This window comes from Phasianus colchicus, chromosome 1 (genome assembly GCF_987193195.1).
Source record: "Phasianus colchicus chromosome 1, bPhaCol1.hap1.1, whole genome shotgun sequence".
Taxonomy (NCBI): Eukaryota; Metazoa; Chordata; class Aves; order Galliformes; family Phasianidae; genus Phasianus; species Phasianus colchicus.
This window is the reverse complement of record NC_143436.1, coordinates 173,463,290-173,487,196: the sequence shown is the minus strand read 5'-3', so window position 1 is coordinate 173,487,196 and position 23,907 is coordinate 173,463,290. Positions and strand designations below refer to the sequence as shown.

General features: G+C 37.8%; 1 protein-coding gene and 1 long non-coding RNA gene across 18 annotated transcripts in view; one reads left to right on the top strand and one right to left on the bottom strand.

Annotated features, from left to right (window-relative positions):
- Window positions 1–21,383, bottom strand: part of SUPT20H (SPT20 homolog, SAGA complex component) — a 35,685-nt gene extending 14,302 nt beyond the window's left edge. For 3 of the 14 annotated variants that reach the window (XM_090132829.1, XM_090132880.1, XM_090132833.1), the window contains exons 1-15: window positions 21,267–21,383; window positions 17,855–17,952; window positions 15,911–15,946; window positions 14,820–14,878; window positions 14,661–14,727; window positions 8,810–8,939; window positions 8,050–8,153; window positions 7,432–7,548; window positions 7,273–7,326; window positions 6,188–6,327; window positions 5,055–5,211; window positions 4,911–4,967; window positions 3,997–4,068; window positions 2,923–3,080; window positions 1,541–1,573 (exon numbers count right to left, since the gene is read on the bottom strand). In XM_090132829.1, coding sequence (XP_089988955.1) covers window positions 1,541–1,573; window positions 2,923–3,080; window positions 3,997–4,068; window positions 4,911–4,967; window positions 5,055–5,211; window positions 6,188–6,327; window positions 7,273–7,326; window positions 7,432–7,548; window positions 8,050–8,153; window positions 8,810–8,939; window positions 14,661–14,727; window positions 14,820–14,878; window positions 15,911–15,946; window positions 17,855–17,857 — 1,187 coding nt within the window. In that variant the 5' untranslated portion in view covers window positions 17,858–17,952; window positions 21,267–21,383. Of the gene's footprint in view, window positions 1–1,540; window positions 1,574–2,922; window positions 3,081–3,996; window positions 4,069–4,910; window positions 4,968–5,054; window positions 5,212–6,187; window positions 6,328–7,272; window positions 7,327–7,431; window positions 7,549–8,049; window positions 8,154–8,809; window positions 8,940–14,660; window positions 14,728–14,819; window positions 14,879–15,910; window positions 15,947–17,854; window positions 17,953–18,106; window positions 18,223–21,266 lie in introns of those variants that run through there. The other 11 variants (XM_090132831.1, XM_090132896.1, XM_031615793.2 and 8 more) reach the window with 9 other exon arrangements.
- Window positions 21,384–21,407: 24 nt separating this feature from the next.
- LOC116244230 (uncharacterized) overlaps window positions 21,408–23,907 on the top strand; it is a 73,997-nt gene continuing 71,497 nt past the window's right edge. For 2 of the 4 annotated variants that reach the window (XR_016462611.1, XR_016462621.1), the window contains exon 1: window positions 21,445–21,533. This is a non-coding gene — a long non-coding RNA (uncharacterized LOC116244230). Of the gene's footprint in view, window positions 21,534–23,907 lie in introns of all 4 variants that reach the window. The other 2 variants (XR_016462610.1, XR_004170139.2) reach the window with 2 other exon arrangements.

Below are 23,907 nucleotides of genomic sequence, written 5' to 3'. Positions count from 1 at the left end.
TGTGAACACAACGAGGTGATGGGTGGTGTGTTTCAGCAGTGGCAATAGCAGGTCACCTCCACTGGTACAGATTTTCACACATGTGGCATGCAGGCTCTTGTTCAAGGTTGGCAAAATGCACAACTAATGGTGGTGATTCTGCTGAAAAACAGTGTTTTGTAGCTGATAATTTGTTCTGTTAAATACTGTTACATTGCTCTCTGTATCTTTTGTAGTTTCCATGAAAATAAACAGGAGGCATTACTTTCAGAGCGACCTGTGTTTATGGGGCCCCCAAGACAATTTCTTTTCACTCAATGCAGCCAAGGCAAACCAAAAGGTTGGACACCCATGAACTGCATCTTAATTTGGTATAATACTGATGTAATATCCTGCCATAAGCAGGGGCCCAAGGCTTAACAACAGAGAAAAGGAGGCAGCCTACCTTTTCTTCAATTAGGACCTAGACAATCCAAAATTGAAATGGGACAAGTAATAAAAAGCTATGTACCCCAACAGTGGCCCTGCCCTCTTCCACCTCTAATATTTCCTGTTCTACACCTGAAACCCAACTGCTTATTCTGATAGAAAGATTTGGACAGAACAGTAAATGTGAAATCAATCATAAGACTGATCAAAACTAAACTCCTGTATTATTACTATTGTGCTGGTTTTCAACCAACAATTCCTCAATTCAGCTTGCAGCACCAGCAACAAAAGCCTCTATCAGCACAAAAGATCTAGAGAAGCAAATAGGTATTTTTGATCAATAAATGACTAAAATAAAATGTATTATTTACGATTTTTTATGAAATCTGGGATTCATCTCCTGCCAGGCATACAAGAAGCAGTTATGGCATGTGTACCACATGAAGGTCTTCTAAGAGGGCACAAATGTGCAATTAGCACTGTGAGAAACTGCTTTTTAAAGGTTCTGCTTTCGTATGCAAGAAGGTACACACACATCCAATAACATCAGGCATGCTGGTAAATATTCAAAGAAATCCTTATTTTGCTACCACACAGTTATGACAGACAGCATTGCTACGCCAATCATTCTACAACCTAAATACACTGGAGAGCTGTTTTGGTATTTGCTTTTCTAAGAAAGCTGAAACAAACAATGAGCAGCATTAAAAAAACATAAATAAATGAAGTTCTGTATCACTCTTTGAGCTGAAATTAACAACTTCCATGACTGCTAACTTGCCACACAAAATCTCAAGACAAAATTCCTTGCAGGAGCTCTCAGAATTTTATCATGACTTGTGTGATCAAGAATAACAATGCAAACAGTGAACAACATGCTTGGAATTTAGATATTGGGACAAGCCATACCACACACTTGTTTTCCTCTATATTTCCTTGCTCATTAAATGTGGGAACTGCAGGCTACCCCACTTATTATCATAATAATTAATTCCTCTTATTTTGCTTATCTGTTCTGCGCATTCCCAGAAATACAACATAAACAGTCATAATAGCAAAAAGGAACAAAATTAATTATTTGGCATCAATTCAGCTGGTCGTATACTCAATATCTGTTGCATATACAATTTACCTTTCAGCATCAGTCTTGGAACCAATGAGGAACCTGAAATGTAAAAAAATAAAAAACATTGTCAGTGATGAACTGCATTAAAATAGCGTGATTATTATAATTACGAACCTTGAAAGAATATCAATGCTATTCTCTTCTTAGACTCTCTCAGAGACAAGAGATACTTTACTCATTTGATGGACTGGGTATTATTTAGTACCTGAAGTAAAAACTTAGCTTCGTAACCATGGTTACAATACGTCCATGTTGTCTAATACAGGTGCCTTTAAATTACTTACAAAGTAAAAGGTAGAATACAAAATTCTTTTTCTTTAAAAGAAATGGAAGCGAGTAACTACTACAGCATTGCTACTGTGAAAAGAATAAATCAACATACCAACCCAGAAACACAGAAATACCCATACAGTACTTATGTTTGTATGTCAAAACCAGCCCTATCTGTTCTTCAACTTTTGGTTTCCATTGCTTGATTTCACAAGTCCAAATTTCAGTTTCCAATTATTTTCCAAAATCAAGCATTTTTCTTTTGTTTAATGCTCCTGCTTTGCAAACTATCTTATTACTTTTGTTAATGTTTTAATTCAAGAAAAAAAAAATTCCTCCTCACTCTTAGTGTTATTACACAACTGTAAACTAGATCTGTTGTTCTAAGTAGATCAGTATTAAGTACAGAAAGAACCTTAGATTTTAACAAAAAAAAAGCAGTACACAGCAATTATATGCCAAACAACAATAACAATTCTTTTCTTTTTTTAACTGACCTAAAGATTACTCAAGCTAACTGCTCCCTGCCTACTCTGCTGCACAGATTTCCCCATGTAAGGTAGTGTCACATACAACAAGAAGAGCTAAGAATTGAGAACCTTTGTAAAAACTGAAGCTAACAATAGCAGATTCAAACCAGTATTACAAACAGGACTAAACTTCTCTGGGAGCTCATGTTTACTGCCTTCATTTGTTCAGCCTTAAATTCTCTATATAAAGGTAAATGTAGTATAATCAAGTCTTATGTTTTCACAGCATCTGGCAGATTTCATCAGAATGATTAAAATTGTGAGAACCATTGTGAAACACATGCTAACCATGTCTGGCAGGATGAGGCATAACATTTTCACAACTGGAGATTTTTCTTAAAACACAGTTTTAACATATAAGAGCATTCAGACTTCTTATAAAAGAACTCTACCAACATCATATCTTAAATATCTTTTTTCTCATCAGAATTATTTTAATGAGGTTTATTAGCTGAAATTTTCAAAACAAAAAAAGCCTCTTGAATCTGATTTCTATCTCCTGAATGCTCTCATGCCAGAAGATGTTAAGTAGTGTTTGTTGCTTTTCATTTGTTGGATCACAGCACAGATTAAAAGAACACAACTTACTGTGGTGGAACTAATAAGCTGTCACTCTCATCATCACCTTTAAGTGTCTGAATTTTACCGTAGTACAACGGATTGCCAAGAGACTGAAAAATTGTCAGCTTTGTTTTTTGCAGCTGATTACCAACTTCACATTCAAACACATAATCATCTTTTACTTCCTAGAAGACAGAAAAAAAAAGATCAAATAAATCTTACAAAAACAGTATCAAAAAAGAGCCTGTAAAATAAACCAGTCCTATGCAACACAAAACATAAATAAACATATAAGAAGGGATATAGTTGCTACTACAAAAACTAGGAGGAAAAAGGGGGAAAAAAAAACATTTACCATCTCTTAATAAATACCATAACATTGCAAATCTTAAAGCAATGATGTTAGATGTCGAAAGGAAGTCCAGGTAAACACATGTACAAAGTATTATAAAAATAGTGGCAGTGAAAAAAAAAAGAAGTTCTAAATAAAATGCCAGAGATGAAAATGAAGTTTTATAGGGAAGTTTTACTTTTTCCTAACACGAGGCTGAAAAGACACTTGATAGATGCTGTTAATAAAGATACTGTTAATAATGCCTCAGAAATTAGGAAGAATTAATGAACTGATTTATGACTAATTATGTTAAAATGACCTTTCTTTATCAAATCACGCAATTTGCATCAAATCTTAAGGCTTAACTTCAGCACCACAGAAAGGGCTTTCTGTAAGAGGCATTTAATACTACATAATCTCTTTTGAAACAGCATCTGCATAAAGAAAGCAATTTGTTGATTGGAGTACTGTTCCCTGTAAATTCTTATATTTATTTACTATAAGTAACAGCTCATTAATCTGGAGATTAAAATTGCTTTCCGTTGTGTTTCTGGTAAACCTGAGGAAATTACAACACTAATCATATGTATGAGGTTGGGTATGAAATTACAAGTTTCTATAATAATGTTTCCAAACACATGTAGCACGTGTAAGGTTAATTACATTGGAAGAGGGAAGATTATTCCCATATTGATTTAGATTTTACTAAAATGAGGGACATTTTAACTAGGGACAGAAAAGTTTGGTAAAAGGTCTGAATTACTCACGTGTGCTGGCCAAACAGTTGGTTGTGAGTCATCAGGCTTGATAGAAGTCTCCACTTTGGCATATTTTTCCACCTTAAAATGGAGATAGGAAAAAAAAAACAGAAACAAAAAAAATCCCCAAACTAATGATCATATTGGCCCAAGTTAATGTCAGCCAAGCACAGCTTCTTCGTTTGAAGTGGATAATGCTAAAGCCTTCAAAAAGTGAGTACAACCCTCTGTATTTAGCATTCTGAAAAGTTAAATTGGAGATCTTTACATTTATTGGAGATCCTTACATTTATTGTTACACCGTACTTGTTATGTTAAACTTAACAAAAGTGTGACTTAAAACTATAGCATCATGTGACCAGTGATGTGCATTGCCATCTTTACTAAGCCCAAAGCTACAATCCTGGCTATTCTACCAACCCCTTCTGTATGCTAGTAGTATACAGTGCCAAAAGTCAAGAATAGGCATGTCCTTAAGATCAGAATGCATACAGACTTATGAGCAGAATTTCCAATGAATATTTTCAATACCATTTTCAATTTTTTTAAACAGATAATTCTACGTCCTAAAGTATACATTACAAAGAAAAATTCCAGCAGGCTGAGCAGCAACTCCTTTTAAAATACTTTCCTTATTTTTTTAACATATTATCAAGACAAGTTCAAATAGACACTTGAAGACAATCTCACAGATGAACAATATTAAAGGTCAGTTTGCACTGTTGATCTTATCCAAATTATCACAGTGCAGTTGCAGTGTATTCCAATGTTTTCATCCTAAAGAAAATTCCACTTCAACTGTCAATTTTTTTTTTTAAATTATTGCTATTTGATATTGGATAATATTTAGCTACTTCCTTTTCCCCCTCATAAAACAACTGACTACAATTGCTAATAAGTGCAAAAGTAACAATCAAACTTACATCCACTTCAGAAGGTGCAGTCAAGTAGCAAGGGTTCTGTTTCCACATATCTACACACTAGAAGATGAACAAAATGGTGTTAGTGTGCAAATTTTTAAAATAAATAGCTAAGAAGCTCACCCACCTATGTCTTAGAAGACTCACATTTCCAGCTTTAGAAATTTTGAGGTCATACTGCTGGGCTCCTTTCTTCTCCTTCTTTTTCTGTAAGTAGTCAACTAATCTGAGCTGAGGTGGAGTTGAATAGTGAGCTACTTCCTGCTGCCTGTTCAGAGATGACTTTGAGTACCTTTTAAAACACCTATGGTAAGATGACAGATAAGTCTGTAAATCCATCACATGAAATTCCCCACTGTCAACATATGAGCACAAAAACATGCAATGAAATGCTAATTGAGACTAGAAAACAGGTTCTGAAATATTCATTTGTTTAATTATATAGCATAATTCAAACTCAATCTCAAATTCTTAAGAATACCAGTATTCTGTTCATGCATTTTGGAGCTGAGAATGGTGTTATTTTTGAAGCACATAATTAAAATGTCAAAACGAGTATCAAACTTACAAACTTACAATATACAATTAGTATATTATCAAAGATTTCAATTCTGCCAAAATATTTGTGTACTGCTTGTGCATTTAGAAATTCATAGGCATGGGAACTATTCTTCATTCTTTGCGTCACACCCAATCTTTCAGCACATATTCAGCTATCCTGGACACTCATTTAACACCTGCATACTCTTCTGATGGAATGCTTGTTGACCATCATGCTCTAATTTTAACAGCAGCCTGGCTGATTTCTCTATTTACACTTAATCAGCACCACTGGTTGTTTTAAATATACTTCAGCAAACAGAAACGATTGTTAGTACTTTTTAGTTCTACACAGTGAATACACCTCTTTTACTAAAAAATAACAAACTATTTCAAGCTTTTGTGGAAAGCAGCGAATCACCAGCACAGAAGTGAAACAATATCAAGATTTTGTATGCAGTGGACTCCACATTATTTACAATGAGTTATGTCAAAAAAGTATAACACTTGTTTTCAGGTACAAAAAAAGCATACTGCAGTACCTATTACTGAAACACTACAAAATTGAATAGTTCAAAATAAGATTCAATTTCACAACTGTTCTCTATACTCCAGATTTTTAAGTAGATACTAATTTGAGCACTGCATAACAGAAGGCCAAGTTTTTGTGCAAAGCACAGCTTGTTTCTCTTTGAAACACCCCATAAGAACTTGAAACATGCTTCACAGTGAAAAAATACCGTTTCATGGGGCGAGTATTCATTTTCTGCTTGTTGTACAGGAGTCTGTTTGTAGTACAGGTTACTGCTATTGACGGATCAAGACACAAAGGCTCGGCTGTAGCCAAAATAAGTTGGCTCTCAAGTAGGAGTTTGTCCTCCTGTAATACACACAGCTATTAATAAACATAAAAATGAAGACTTCCACATCAAGTCAATACAGACCTATACTCAAGGAGAGAAAATACCCAACATTTATGTCAGCAGTCATTAAGAGTTACAGAGCTTTGGTTGGGGTTTCTAAAAGGAAAAGAGAAACTACTGTAATGTAGCATGGATTCTTTTCTTTCCCTTTTTATTTTTACATCACAGTAATGGGAATGAAATCAATTTTCTCTTATCTTGATGGACAAGCAATCAGTGACATAAAGATTACAGAATCACAGAGTGTTTTGGGTTGGAAGGGACCTTTAAGGTCATCTAGTTCCAAACCCCTGCTATTGTAGGAACACCTCCCTCTAGGTTGCTCAAAGCCCCATCCAGCCTGGCCTTGAAGGCTTCCAGGGAGGGGGCATCCACAACCGCACTGGGCTGCATGAGACTTTGGATTACAATTTGAAATGTAGTTTAGCAAGATTATGGTTCTGAAAAACAGATGAGTGGTTGCTTGCTTTACAACATTTAACTAACTTTAACTGTACAATCAGAATTATTTAAGATTCTCTTTACTGTAATAACATCAGTAGCAATGTGCTATTGAAGGAGAAATTGTATTAAAAGACTATAATTACTGCTTCAGAGTTGTATGTTGAAGATTACTGAAGTAAGGTAAACTAGTTAGAGTAATTCCAATAACATCATTTTGCATTATCAAAAGACAAGATCTGATTCTATTAGCAATTCCTACCATTTTCTGTGATATTTTAGGGGAAGATAATACTAACAAGTTAATTCAACAGCTCTCAGGAGCATATAGCATGCATCGCTATGCACGTCATTATCAGTTTGAGTAAATCCAAAATTTTGTGAGTTATGCTTATCAGATTTTTTTAAGCTAAGCATATTCACCACATCATTGCAAAGTTTTAAAATAACTGCTGACTTACCTGTGTCCATTTGTGGTTGTCACTTGTTATAGAATGAACATCACAAATTAAGGTCTGATGGGAAAGGCACAATTATAGTTAGCTTTGTGAGTTATTAATATATGTTCAGTAAGAGTTGTAACTACTGTAACAGTGAGAAATAGATGAAACACTTCTTACCTGCATTGTAGGACGCAAAAGAATGTGCTTGCTTTGGTATGTTGGAGATTTCATGTTACCAGACTGCCTATAGTCACGGATTTCTGCTATGACACATCCACAGTGAAAAATATTAACCTGGTAGAAACAAAGAACAACTTGTAAATATCCAAATATTTGCTTATGTGCCTCAACCCCAGCCTCAAAAAATACGTTACTTATTGTACAATATTTACTGATACTATGGATAAAAATACCAATTACAAAATCAGAGATGTTACAACAAATGTCATGTACAAGCTTCAAATGTTTTCTTTCACATGTGAGCAATGCAGGTTTAAGAAATTCTCATCTCGTATATTTCATTACAATGAAAAGCAAAGAACGTTTTGCTGAGCACAGAGTCTAAGTTGCCTGTCAGCCTACATAACAGCAAAACCTTCTATCCCATTCTCCCTCATTGCTATGAATTTTTTTTTTCAGTTATCAACAAATTATTTGAGGTATTCAGTATTTTAGCTTCAAATGCACAAGCATTTTACACCTTGTTTTTGGAATCACCTATGTGAAGCATTCACAGTTCAAAGTGTATCTAGGTACAAAGAACTAGGTACATTTTTGAAAACAAAACTTTCAAACCTGAGATTTTTCTAAGAGATCAACCAAAATAGGTGGTAACTCCTCTGCATCCAAATATTCAAGCAGCTCTCCTTCCTCATAAGGCAGTCGAATGGTCTCAGAATCTGAATTTAAACAGAACATTGCTTTTATTTTCCCTTTCATGTTCAGACTTTAACAAAGTGAAATCTAAAACAGGATTGGTGGAAGCTTATCAAAATCACCAATTTTTTGTCCACTATATTAATTTTTATATGCATTTCAGTTCCCAGAGCATGATTTTATTCTCACTGTGCTAGAAAACAATGTTCCTTTATATCTCACTGGACACTGCACCTTCTTACTGCATGCCACACTACTAGGTGGCATGAAGGTATGATCAAAATGGAAAGCAGCTGATTTTTAGCAGGTGTGGATATAGGATGTAATGAAACAAATTATTTAGAAGGAACCTGAAGTGAGAAAACTTATATAAGGGAAATGAATAAATAAAATATTTATTTTAATTTTATTTATTTATTTATTTTATTTTAAATAAATTAAATAAGGGAACCAGGAAGAAAAGGGAACAGTTATGAAGCTATGGGGAAATAAGAGAGTGAAAGGCTATCCAAAGATCATTATCTACTGATTTATGTTATGCTATTAGAGAAAATGAAAATGTGAAGTACAGTTTTTTTATGTTAGAAGCAAAACAGTTAAATGTAAGCAATAGCAACACATTCCAACTATTTATAGAGCATTCTGAATAGTTTTAAAAATTGAGTAGCAAAAATATTACCTGAACCATTTTTTCCCCTGAGCATAAGTGAATAACCCTCATTTCCTGGATAAAGGTTCACTACCAGACATGACAACGTCTCCTGCATAACCAGCTTCTCAAGTAAATTCACATTTCGCCTCAGCTTCTGCTTTAAAAGTAAACATTGCTCATGAACATAATACTATCAAGTAATTAGTAGCATTAAAAACAATTGCCAGAATCAGAATACTATTAAGACAAATGCTTCGACATTAATCTAAATAAGCCCTGTTAAATTTAATTTGAATGTATTCAGTAGATTATATTCATTATGTATTATTTTACATATTTGCACACATATTTTTTAATCACTCATTTGAATAACAAAAAAAACCCACCAACAATCTCAAGTTCCACAGGCAACACAGTTAGCAAGAATGGCCTTAGGCTAAAACTTACTATGTCGTAAATCTATGCTGTGCCTTTCTTTGGTAACATCACTGTCTGCACTTTTAAAATATAATTTACACTGTTTCATACCAACAACAAAGCATTTACTACTCTGAAAGAACATATTAAAATACTGAATTACAGCATTTGGAAGCCTTTGTTAATTGCATTGACTTGCCTGTATTTGCTGAAATCTGATGTAACAGCTACAGAGACTATTTCCCTATTAAGTGTAAGAAAGATCTTTTTTCTGAAAAACTATATTTTTTATATATACATATATATAGATAGATAGATATATTTTATATATATAAATGAATGGATATTTCAAAGACCCCAGGTGTACCTTAAAATGTAAACATACTTAATACCCCTTTAAAAATTAAAACTGTGATCTCTAAACTTCAAGTCATTTTATGTCTTGTGACTGGAGGTTAGAATTCATAGCTGAATACTGGTAGCAGATGAAGGTATTCACTGTAAGGGTAAGCTTTGTGCTCTGTTAAGTCTGCCCAACTGCTTATTTCGTATACACCCACTAAATAGTAGTGGGACGGCTCTTTTTGAACAGATTTCGTTTTCCAGATAACTGGGGAGACAGGAAACAGAATTATTACTTCTACAGAAACCATTCCTAAGAGACAACAATTAAAACAAAAACAACAACAAAAGCAACAAACGTAAGTAAGCACAGCAACGTATCCAACAGATGACTTTAATGGGTATATAAAGAAAAAAAGGAGGAAAATCTTTCATCTCTAAGTAGTTTTGAAATAACAGCACAAAGTTAACACTCTCCATGCATCATGAATGATGGTGACTTCATTCTACTTCCTTTTACAGTTGAGAAATTGTGGAAGCTAACACAAAGGAAAGAATGAAGTAGCACAAGTTCTGGAAAACAGATGGGGAAAGAACTGGAGGAATGGGACAGAAGAGGAGAAAATACATCTTGGCAACAAGACAGATAAAGAATGCCACTGTTCTGGAGGTGTAGCTCATTAGATAAATAAAACCTTCAGTTAAGACTCCTATAAGACTCCTGTACGATATCTACCCAAAAGAAGAGACTGCACAGACACAGCTTCAATTGCCAGCACATCACTGAATATCACCTGCCAGCCATCACCTTCACTTAGACAGAGTATGAATCTCAGTCTCAGTACTCAGTCTTCAGAGTATGAATCTTCCTGGAGCAACGTGACATCATTCCCTCCAATCCTAAAGGAAGGACCTGTGGAGATCAACGAGTCCAACCCGCTGCTAAAGAAGGTTGCCTAAAGTAGGTTACATAGGAAGGATCCAGGTGGGTTTTGAATATATTCAAGGAAGACAACTACACCACCTCTCCGGGCAGCCTGCTGCAGTGCTCTGCCATCCTCAAAAGGTGCTTTTTCTCGTGTTCAGTTCCAGTTTGTACTTGTTGTCTCTTGTCCTGTCATTGGGCACCACCAAAAAGAACCTGCTACCCACCCTCTACATCAATACTTTCATATTTAGTTGTAAAATGGCATTAGGAAGATAGAAAGGAATATGTGAACTACCAAAGACTAAAATTGGATCAGGATATGCAAGACAGGTTTCTTTATTTATATATAACTAAAGTTATATATAAAATTAAAAACAAACAAACAAACAAAAAAAACATATCTAGTTCAACCTTTTATTTTCATGAGCTTAAGAAAAACAATTATTCAACTATGGATATTATTTCACGAAAATTATAAGCACAGAATAATTTTAACTAACCAGAATCTAAATAAACAAGTCACCTTTTTTTCTACCCCAGAAATTTGTCCATGCATACAAGAAAATTTATTTTTATAGGAGGACTATGCTCTTCAAACATCTGATAACTAACATATACAGTGGCAATTCAATTGTAAAAGTAATTAAATTGAGTTAATCACGTTACTATGACATAAATTTATTCAGGGAAAGACATTAGGTTTCAGTTTTTATTTTCTATTCAGTAATTGTTAACCAATTACAGCTCAGCAGGTATTTTTGTTTGTTTTTGAGGGATATGAGAAAGGATGCAAAGGAAAGAGCAGAGGACAAACAAACAAACACACCTAGGAACTTTTCTGGCACTTCATCCATATGAGCTAAATTTCTTCAGATGGATGCTAAGTACATTTTAAAATAAAAAACCTCCCCAAGTCATTGGAGTAAACTGGCATTTAAGTACAGAAGTTTCAGTGAGCTGGTAGTTAGTTAGTTACCTTTCACTAAGATGAAAATGTCTGTAACCACAGAATCAGTTTTCTTTCCCCTTTGAGCTGGCTACTGCAGGTGCTAGCTTTGAACTGACATTAAGCTCAGATGTATGGAAACATTTTAAAGATTAAGAAGTGGATTGAGGTGGATTAAATTTCTCAAATGTTCATCACAGTATAACACAAGAACTCAGACACAAAACAACCAAGTCATTACGCTGCTGTTATATCAGCTACTCCCAACCCTCTCTGACATCACCTGCAGAAAAGTGGCACCCTTGTCTCCCTGTGCCTGTGAGCACACAAATACTGAATACTCCTGCCTAACAAGACTTACACAGTGGCTCTATGCTATGTTTGTTACTTCTTCATTCTTGGCTGTAATAAAAATGTTAACTCTAATATCTTAGTCTTCCACACAATGCATCACTGTTGAACAAAAATTGATTTTATCATTATTATGAGTGCTTTTCTTGCCCCTCATAATAACACCTTAAATCAATTTCCCAATTGCCTTTACAATTGAAAAATGGGTCAAAAAACATAAAATAAAGAGAATATCTACATAAAAATAAATTAAAAAAAAATCTTGTAGCTATTTACTATCTGTGAAATGAAAATCTAAGAAAAGAATCACAGAATGGCTTGCGATGGAAGGGATTTTAAAAGATGATCCAGTACCAACCCCCCTGCCACAGACAAGGTTTCCACCCAGCAGCTCAGGCTGCCCAGGGCCCCATCTACCCTGACCTCAAATGCCTTCAGGGATGAGGCACCCACATCTTTGGGCAGCCTGTGCCAGCCTCACCACCCACTGAGTATAGAATTTTCTCATAACATCTACTATAAATCTCCCCTCTTTTAGTTTAAAAGTGTATTCATCCTATCACTACTAGACCATGTAAAAAGTTGATATCCTTCCTGTTTATCCTTTCTCCCCTCATGTACTAGAAGGTCACAATGAGGTCTCCTTGGGGCCCAGCTCCCTCCCTCCCTCCCTCTCCTTTCTTCACAGGAGAGCTGCTCCAGCCCTCTGAGCATCTTCATGATCTCCTCTGGACCTGTTCCAACAGCTCTGCATCCTTACTGTGCTGGAGGCCTAGGCCTAGATGCAGTATTGCAGGTGAGTCCTTAACAGAGTTCTTCCCTTGCCTTTACACATATTTCATTAATCCCAACATCATTATATAAAAACAGAGAAGGTGCACAATCACAGACTGGACACCATCGCTAATTCCTTGCAGGTCCTGACAATGGAATAAGTTGTCAATAAAGAAGAGTCTGTCTGTGCTCACCATCATAATCTGCACATAGTTTTTCTAATTTTAAGTTATTAGAAGAAACAAAGTTTAAGTTTTTTCGTATCATTTTATTCCTACTGTAAATCTCACTGGTTTCAGGAAATTTTTCTTAACAGCCATCATAATTTCACTTCTTGAATCACTTTCTTGAAATCCTGAAGGTTAATACATCTCACTGTATGTATCCTGTCTTATTCCACTCCTTTCAACTGCAGCATGGAAAAAGAGACAAAAGATCTGGATTTTTGATTGCTTAAAAAAAAAAAAAAAAGTGACCACTCAGCATTTCCTATTTTCAGTAAGACACTGCCTTTTTCAGCGTCTTCTTCTGTTAGATAACTTAAGAAGGAATTTTGAAAGGCCAAGATCTATTCAAAGTGAAATCACAAATCTTACAGTAAGTTTTTTTCCAGAATACTTCCTGTAGGGTAAACACTTAAGAATTAATTTTCAGATACAATCCTTCATACGGCATACTTACTCTTTTTTAAGCTATAGAAAAGGGCAGAGGTGAGCACGTATTGAAATACTCATTCCACAGCCAACCAGTTTTAATTACTCAATATGCCCCAAACAATTAGAATAATTCATATACCAAAATTAGTAATGATTCCTTAAGGGAAAAAAACATGTCTCATATGATGCCCCACCTACCCCTGCAATCAACCTACCCTACCACAATCAACCTTAAAACTTGGCAGAAATTACACAGATGCATCATTTTCTGGATATGAAATACAAGGAGTACACTGAAACCCAAGGATGTTTGTGACCTAATTGACTATAAGTCAGATTCTTAGAGAAGACGACTGCAACTAGCTAGCTGTGCTACCTAAGCACAGAGACTTGTACATGGCTAGTAAAGGCAACAAGTGTGCAGCCTCTGCAGCAGAGGCAAGAAAATAATTTTGTTTCATAACTAATGCATAAGATAAGCTTTTACAGATCAACTTTGAGGAAAGCTGTGGTCTAAAGTCTGTTTGTTTCATCCTAATGAGATACGGTTTACTTAAAGTGGACTATTACAGGCAACTGTTTCCTCATTTTCAGACCATTTGCTTCTGAATGGACAGCATGTTTACAACTTACACCACTAAAAGGATGCAGTACAGCAATAGAAATTTTGGCAGTTCTGTACATCAAAATCTCTGACGTCACTGGTCAATCTCTAGTCAGAATACTATTTCCTTCTTGTTGTAGTAAATTGAGACCAATAAGCAGTCCTATGTTGATAGATGAAGTCTCATAAAAACATTGTGTTCTGAACACCACACCTTAATCTTTGAGCTTCTCATTTTCAGCAATTAGAATCCAGAGCATAAGACCAAGATATCAGTTAACTATCCACATCTTAGTCCAGATTTAGCAACAACTACTGTATTTAAACTCCAATTTTACCAAATTTTCTAGTTTAGCAATCCCAATCTTCTCCTTGCTGCTCAAGTATCTTGTAGCCCATTTGCTACTGATGGCTTCATCTTTTCATCTCTGTATTTTGCTTAATATTTTACTTGCATTTGTGATATGAATCAGCATACACTACATAAAACCAACTACTGCAGATTCATCTTGTCCCCATAGACAGAAAAGCATCTCAGAAGTAAGATCTTCACAACCCTCTGGTAGCATTCAAATTTATTACTTTTAAAAACAGATTTGGGGTTATCACCGTAGTCAGTGGCACTCATATCATCCTGCTTTTATTTCAAATTGAATTAAGAAAATTCTATAAGGTTACACAGTCAGTTTAATCCACACAAGTCATTAACTGTTTCAACTGAAGTCTTAACCTTTGTTAACTACTACAGTCACCAGTCCTTACCCTTTTTTCAATAAAGAATTAAATGAAATACAAAATAACTTATTCTGAACTTGCCAGTTCAGACAGCACTGGAAATCTACTGAGAAATTTTCACTTACCTTTATCTCAGGCTCTTTTTCACATTCTTCTATATATAAATCATAGAGTTTTTGAAATACAGATTTTCTGAAATAAAAAAGAACAACACCTTAAAATGTAACCAAAATTAAATAAAAGAAATGCTATTTAAAAGATATTAAGTCTGAACCTCTCACTACCTTCCACTGGATAAATATTTTCTTTTGGGAGGTCTTTGACGAGCACTTTCAATGATGTACTGGAAGAGAAAAATAAATAAAATATCCTACATGGAAATAGAATTCTAGTTAACATGCAATTTTAGTCATTAATAGACTTTGTTCTATGTATACAGTAAGTAACTAACAGAATAAATGGTTAAAAATGTATAAAAAGTTGTCCACTGTATGCTATATTCATCAACAAGGAGCCATCTCATTTTAGCAATGAAATACAGCTATGGCATGAGTTGCATGCAAAGACTTAATTTTACATCCATGTTTTATAATTACAGTAATAAATATTTGCTTAAGTTAACACACTAACATACTGAAGATAATTTTCTCAGATAATCAATTTAATGTGTACTGGCTCAACAGTGTTTTATAAATCATGCATTCTCCAACATAGCCAACTTACAGAAATGTAATTATACCCCCTGGTCTCTTGCATTTACATTAAGTTTTAATTAGAAAACAATATGAATAAAACTACCATCTCATTAAATGTCACCAGTATTCTAACAAACTTTACACAAATGTCTATACGTTTCTCCAAAGTACTTCACCAAACAGTTTAGATTAACAGTATTTCAATGAAAATGTGTATCTGTGGGAAAACCTATTGCCATGAGCACTACTGCAGGAAACCATTATACCAACATGAAATAACATGAATATAAGGGCACTTGCCTTTTCATTCCAATTGGGCTATTGTTAAACACAACTTTGCCATGTATTTCTTCTATCCACAATCACGATTTTAAAACTTTTTATTTCACTGCTCCCAGATTAGTTGCTTTTAAAGGGGGAAAAGCTTAAATGTTGCAAAGTCCATAATCATTGCATCAGATGATATTCTCAGTAGAATGGATAAGAGACAAATGGCTGGCCTAGCAATTTTAGAATTTTAGAATCCACTGCTAGATTTATGGGTCATTATTTACACACACACACACACACACACATACATGAACACGCCCTCTGTCCTCTCACTACTTTCCACAATTGCATTTCTTATATTTTAAGTGTGATACCAATATACTATGCTCCAGCAAGTACTTATTGCTTACCTCTGCTCGATCCAGTGCCTGTTCTAAAGCTTGCTGCTGCAAGATTATAAAGATGCTTTTTTAGAAAGCACGTTAATTGTTTGAACAACCTTGTAAATAAAAGCCACCATAAAAACCCCTAAATTTCTACTGATATGAATTAATAGAATGTGGTCTCAAATATTTGGCCCCCACCAAACTTAGTAAATGAAACGTCAAGTAACTGCATTAACAACAATTAATCCCGCTACCAAATGTCTACATTATGAAGAACAATGAAAGGCAGTTAGAGTTAAAAGTGGGAATAGAAATTATACCTCAGAAAGGTAATTACAAATATTAATAAAAACAATTACAGACACAGAGGAGAAAATCTGTACTCCTTTAAGCTGGCTGCTAACTCAATATTAAGCCAAAGTCTTCATGAACCGCACAGCCCACACAGAAAACATTTAACATTCAGGCATGAATGCCAAAGAATGGTAATTTTTCTACAAAAAGGGAAGGTAGATCCTGCACTCAGAACATTATTTCTGTATGCAAGAAAATATGGAAATTTCTTATGACCATTCTTATGGAATCTGGGGATGTTGGTCATCGCTTGACTAAACATGAGCCTCCAGTGTACCCAGGTGGCCAAAAGGCCAGCAACATCCTGGCTTGTGTAAGAAACTGTTGTCAGCAGGAGCAGGGCGGTGATTGTTCCTCCATACTCAGCTCTGAAGAGGCTGCACCTTGACTACTGTGTTCAGTTTTGAGCCTCTCACCACAAGAAAGACATAGAGACCCTTGCGTGTGTCCAAAGAAGACAACAAAGCTGTGAAGGGTATGGAGCACAAGTCTTACAGGAAGCAGCTGAGAGAGCTGGGATTATTCAGTCTGGAGAAGAGGAGGCTCAGGGGAGACATTATTATTCTCTACAATTGTCTGGAAGGAGGTAGTGGTGGGGTGGAGATCAGCCTCTTCTCTCAGGTAGAAGTGATGGGACAGGAAGGAATGACCTTAAATTGCGCCAGCAAGGTTCAGACTGCATTCTCTTCTTCAAAAGTGTGGTCAAGCACAGGATCAGGCTGCCCAGTTAGGTGGCTGAATCACCGTTCCTGGAAGCGTTCAAGAGGCATGTAGATGTGGTACTAAGGGACGTGGTTTAGTGGGCAATATCAGTAGGTAGATGATAGGACTAGATAATGTTAGAGTTGTTTTCCAACCTTAACGATTCTAAGCTTCTAATCTGCTTAACAGCAGACAAAATTCATAGCAAAACGAGTAACTGCAAAAAGAAGAACATTAAAAAAGTGTATGGAAACTGTTCCCAACTGAATCATGACCTGAATCTGATTAAGCACCTGTGGTGAGCATTGAGTCAGCCACTAGAGCACAGGTGAAGGCAGTTCAGCTGTGTGACCGGGAGGGGGTGGGGCCTGGGTTCACCTCTCTCAGATATCATTTAAGGGCTGACTGCCACTGAGGAAGAACTCCTTGTGGAGTTTCCTGTGAGCCTACAACACTGGTGAGCACTTTCCATTTATCTCTGATTATCTTCTCAAATATGATAATCTTAGCAGCCTAACTTCATTGTATTCTATACAACATCTGTATACTTATTGATCATACAAAAAGGTAGAGCAGAAAAAGTACTTGCACTTTGTACCCAGTTGTTTAATGTCATACATGACTCAAAACACACTGTGATCTTTATGTGATTCTCCTGAGATGTGCTGGGCAATGAGCATTTAGGATAGTTATTTACAGCATTTAGGATAAGTTATGAAGGAAAACTGATTAAAAAAAGTAGAAGGGAAAAAAAAAAAACAACCTCAAGCATTAAGATCAATTTTTTAAAGGAAATATTAATCACTCTTATCAATCTAAACTCATATCTAATCAATCCTTCTCAGTCAGAGCTAGCAGACTCCAGTAAAGAGATCTGAAAATAAATTATCTTAATATATTATTATAACTTACCATTATTGTTGAAGCCAGGTGACCAAGTTGTGAGATAAGTAGTTATAAAGTTTGGTGCAACAGGCAAAGAATCATATTTAATGGTCACGCTTGGGGTACTGAAAGATCAAGGAGGAAAAAAAAAAATCACTACATGACTAAACAAGCATTCTTCTTGGATACAATGTTTTAAAGCATAGAGTGGCTTAGTGTGGAAGGGACCTCAAAGACCCCCTAGCTTAATCCCCCCCAGCCCCAGGCAGGGTTGCCAACCTCTAAATCAGGCACTTGTTCAAGCTGCCCACGATTCTGGGCTCCATCCAACCTGACCTTGAACTGCCAGGGACTGGTGTTCAACATCATTGAGCAACCTGAAAAACAGTTAACTGTACTTAAATCTCATTTTCATAGCATCCCTTCTTTCAAAAGTTGGGGAAAAAAAACCCACCACATTCTGTTCAGTTCGAGGGCAGAAGTTCATATTCTAATGACTTCATACAATCACATTACTTCTACAAAATAGAAGTTGCAATAACTATACAATTGAAATTAAACAGCCAAGTATAGTGTTCTACAATAGGCACCCCAACCACCAAAACTAGGGAAGCACAAAAGGCTCATATTTAATTACAACTAGCCAGAATACTTAGCATATCCAATTAAGTGTTTTGTTTCTATCTCATGAAGTTCAACAAGGCCAAGTGCAAAGTCCTGCACTTGAGTCAGGGCAATCCCAAGCACAAATACAAATTGGGTGAAGAATGGCTCGAGGAGAAGGATTAAGGGGTGTCGGCTTATGAAAGACCCAACACGAGTTGATAATATGTGCCTGCAGCCCAGAAGGCCAACCATATCCTGGGTTCAAGAGAAGTGTGACCAGCAGGTTGAGAGAGGTTATTCTGCTCCTCTACTCTATTCTAGACCCCACCTGGAGAACTGTGTCCAGTTCTGGGGTGCCCAATACAAGAAGGACATGGAGCCGTTGGAGCAGGTCCAGAGGAGGGCCACGAAAATGGCCATGAACCATTTTCTCCAAGCTCAGAAGCAGTGTATCTTGAGGAAGGGGAAGGCTGGTAAGAATTTGCCAGGAGGCCTCTGTGGCTCAACAAGATGGTCCTGGAATTACTTCTGAGCAAAAAGGAAGTCTACAGGAAGTAGAAGATGAACAGGTTACCTCAGAGGACAAGCAGGTTAGGAAAGCTAAAACCCAGACAGAATTGCATCTAGCCAGGCACATAAAAGAGAACAAAAAGAAATTCTACAGGTATATCAGTGATAAAAAGAAAGTTAGGGAAGATGTGGGCCCCTTCCGAAATGAAAATGGAGATCTGGTCACAAGAGATACAGAGGAAGCTAAGGTGCTCAATGACTTCTTTGCTTCAGTCTTCACTGGCAAGGTCTCTAGCCAACCTGCTAAAGCAAAGGTAAGAAGTGGGAGAAGGAAGACCCGACCGCTGTAAGTGAAGATCAGGTTCAAGACCATCTAAAGCACCTGAAGGTACACAAGCCTACAGAACCCAATGAGACCCACAGCTTTTGAGGGACCTGGCAGATGAAGATACCAAACCACTATCCATCATATTTGACAGATCAAAGGAGTCTGGTGAAGTTCCCACTGATTGGAAAAGGGGAAACATTCCCTCCATTTTCAGGAAGGAAACAAAAGATCACCCAGGGAACTACAGGCCAGTCAGCCTCACCTCTGTGCCTGGCAAGATCATGGAGGAGATCCTCTTAAGTACCTACTAAAGCACATGGAAAATAAAAATGAAATGATTGGTGGTAACCAATATGGCTTCACCAAAGGTAAGTTATACCTGACAAACCTGGTGAGCTTTTATGATGGAGTTACAGAGTCAGTAGTTAAAGGAAGAGCAACTGATGTAATCTACCTGGATTTGTGCAAAGCATTTGGTGCTGTCCTGCATGACATCCTCATCATCAGACTGGAAAAAAATTGATTTAACGGGCAGACCACACATTGGATAAGGAATTGGCTGGATGGTTGCATTCAGGGAGTTGCAGTCAAAAGCTCAATATTCAAGGGGTGGTCAGTGACAAGTGGCATTCCTCAGGGACTGGTGCTGGGGTAGGTGCTATTTAGCATATTTGTAAGCAACATGGACAGTGAGATTGAGTGTAACCCCAGCAAGCTTGCAGACAACATCAAGCTGAGTGGCGCAGTTGACATGCTAGAGGAAAGGGATACCATCCAAAGGGACCTGGACAGGCTTCAGAAGTGGGCCCACCCTGACCCGACATGAAGTTCAACAAGACCAAGTGCACCTGACTTGGGGCAATCCCAAGCACAAGGTTGGGTGGCAAACGGCTTGAGAGCAGCCCTGAGGAGAAAAATTTGGGGTGTTGGCTGATGGAAGACTCAACTTGAGTTGGCAATGTGAACTTGCAGCCCAGAAGGCTAACTGGTTGCATCAAGAGTAGCATGACCAGCAGGTGAAGGAGGTGATTTTGCCCCTCTATTCTGTTCTCATGAGACCCCACCTGGAGTATTGCATCCAGTTCTAGATTCCCCAAACCAATAACACTGTGCTCTTGGAGTGAGTCCAAAGGAGGGCCATGAAGATGATCACAGGGCTGGAGCACCTCCCCTGTGAAGATAAGCTGAGAGATTTGCGGCTTTTCAGCCTGGAGAAGAGAAGGCTCCGGGGGAACCTTATAGTGGCTCTCCAGTACCTGAAAGGAGGCCTACAAAAAAGCTGGGGAGGAACTCTTTATAAGGACATGTAGTGACAGGACAAGGGGAAACAGTTTTATACTGGAAAAGGGTAGGTTTAAACTAGATATGAGAACAAAATTCTTTATTGTCAGGGTGGTGAGACACTAGAACAGGTTGCCCAGAGAGTCTGTGGATACCCCCTTCTTGCAGGCATTCAAGACCAGGCTGGATGGGGCTTTGAACAACCTGGTCTATAGGGAGGTGTCTCTGCCTATAGTACGGGGTTGAAACTAGATGATCTTAAAGGTCCCTTCCAACCCAAACCATTCTGTGAGTGTATTATTTTGGGTGAATGTCCTCCCAGGCATCTGTCAGCACACACAGCCTTGCTCAACAATTCCAACGTGTTACCAACTTCCACGGAAAACATACAGAGCCTGAAAGCTGCTGGCGAGCGGCGGGCAAGGAGCAGTCCACAGAGGATGGCGGTGGGCAGCCCAGCCACGCTTATCGCTCGACAGCATCGCCGACTCCGCAGAAAAGGGCCTAAATCCGAGGGGTGGCAGCGACCGGACGGAGCCAAAGACCGCAGCAGCCGGGCCGAGCCCAGATGCCAGGCCGGCCCCTCCGCTCCTGAGGCACACCCTATCCCGCCCCGTCCCTCCCGCCAGGCACAGGGGTCCGCCGCGACATCGCCTCCCACCTCAGCTACCTCCCTCCCGGCGCAGACGGCCCCGCAGCACCGCGCTCCATTACCTGTCGGCCTCCCGCAGGGCCCTGCCCCCCGCACTGCGGCCCCCGCCGCCCGCACATCCGCCCCCTCCTGTGCCCACCGCGGCGCTCACAGCCACTTCCGCCCCGCCACTTCCGCTCGCTGCCGGAAGGGGCGGGCGCAGTCACCATGGCGACGACGGTGTTCGGCCGTGGGCGGGAACGGACTGTCGGCGTTGCCATGGAGACGGCAGGGCGGAATTTATCAGCCCCGCCCCTCGGTGGGCTGCCCCTGCGAACGGCGAAAAATAGGTAGCTGTGCTTTCTTTCCGTTTTTATAAAACATTTTAAGCGTAACTTTCAAGATTGCAGAAAAGAGCATCAATTTTTTTCTGAATATCTGCGACTCTATTTTAAGTTGACGTAAATATATTACCTGCAGATGTATGGTTCCAATCCGATATTCAACTCACAGAAAAAATGTGTCTCTTTACCAGAGAAACATATACCTCCCTTCACAATCACATCTTATTCATGTCAACACTTTTCAGCAGTATATACTATTGTGAACAACTGTTTTGAAGGACAAAGCTCAGCACTGCCTCAAAGTTAGTTCATATCTGGACTTGAGAACATTACCAGAAAAAAAATGGCCATGTGTACAACTGTTGTACAGTGGTAATAATGTTAGAGTGTTGTAATTACATAGCAAGAATCCCTTGAGAGATTCTGTCCATGTTATGATCCTCTTGGAAATGTTGCAGGATTTGTGGTGATAGTCTGGGGAGAGGAAAGGGTTTGGTGATGTACGTAAAAATCCTGCTGTATGTTTCTGGTGTTTGTTATGCTTGTTTCTATTAAGGGATTTTACCTTTTGAAATCTTTTGCAGAGTTCAGTGATTAATGTTGAAGCACCGGACTTGCTTTCCTTGTGTATGGGAACTGCTGAGTCACGGCCTGAACCTCTGATTGATCACCTGAGGCGAGCAATGAGTCAGCTCTGGGAGCACAGGTGAAAGCAATTCACCTGTGCTGCAGGAAGGGGTGGAGCCTGGCTCCACCCCTCCTAGACCCATTTAAGAGCTGACTACCAGTGGGGAAGGATCTCTCTTCTGAAGATCCACTCCACTGGAGTTTCCTGAGTGAGCCTACGATATGGGTAAGCATCCTATCTATTCTCTTTGTCTTGCTTTGCCTGACTCTCTCATTTATTTCATTATTATAACATCTTAATATTATTTGATTATACAATATTCCTTTATACAATTTTCCTTGATTATACACTATCTTAATATTCTTTGATTATACGCCTTGTCATTTAGTTATTTGTTGTTGAAAATCCTCACCATCCTCTTTTATTCTGAACCGTTCTGAATATCAGACTGAGATAATGAAATATGAACTTCTCAATAATCTTTTCCTCGTCATCTTTACCTGTTCTCCCCAGTTACTCACTATTTCAGAAATCATAGAGTAAGATGCAAATCGTATTTTCTTGATTTCATTCAGCTTATTCCAGTTGTCTTTGTGTTTTCTCTGTGCTTTCTATAATCTGTGTTCAAAAGCCTAAAGATCTTCAACCTAGGTGTTGAAAGAAAGCTGGAAGTATAGAATTGATCTGCTTTTCTGTGAGAAACTGGAAAATCAGTCCTGGGGATTGATAGTCCATCTATACTGCCTTTCAATTAGTTCAATCTGTCTTTAAATTTATTCATCTTATTTACTTATTTTGAACCATGTATCATTTTAAAAGTCATCATTTAAAATTCCTTGATTGCCATTTCTCTTACGCATCCAGAGCATTTGAAGACAGATGCTGTCTGAGTTGTATTATGGTTTAGTTCATTTCTTCCTTTTGATTCTTATTTACTCTTAAAAGTCCGTGTTAAAGCAGTCCATCTTTGAGTCTGTAGGTGGGCCTCAGCAAATGCAGCATCCCCAAGCTCATCTGTTACTTCTAGCCTCTAGACAACACAGCAACTTGAATTCTATCATCCAGTGTAATGAGAGTAGTTGTCCATCCAAAACTTGGTCTCCCAGTTTCCTTCATCTTATGGCAACATTCCCCTTTCAGACCTCAGACTTTCATCTGTTTGAGTCAAATATTCTGTCTGGTGTAACAGAAAAGATGAACTGATTCAGCTTCATCTGCTTTGTGCTGCTAAAGGCCAATTTGCTTTGTTACATAAAAGACTGCAGTACAGATCCATCACATAAATTGACTTCTGGAATCCAGAAAGATAATACAGGTGTGTTATTGTTGCTTTTGAGTTTCCGTATTTAAACAGACTTCCCTTTAAGGTCTATTCCTCCCACTTTCCTTTCTACTGTAGTGTAGTATGGATTTTCTGTTTTGGGTCTACAGAATAAGTTTTGTTCTGTTGTACTGACAGAGCTTGACATTTGACACCTAACACTTGACACTCAACACTTCTAAATTCTCTTAGCTTTGCTTCTTTGCTGAATTTTGCTTTGAAATCAACTGGTCCTATACCCATAACCCCCAGAAGGAATAGGGAATGACCGTGCTTCTGCAAGGTTGTACTGGAGAGTGAACTTTAAAAGAAGTATTTGCAATGCATCTTTTGCTGCCTTCCAAGTCTGAAGGAAAGGTAATCCATTTACTCAGACAGGTACTTTCCTGCACATGCAACTTCAGATTCCTTCCTGGAGCAAGAGCTTCAAA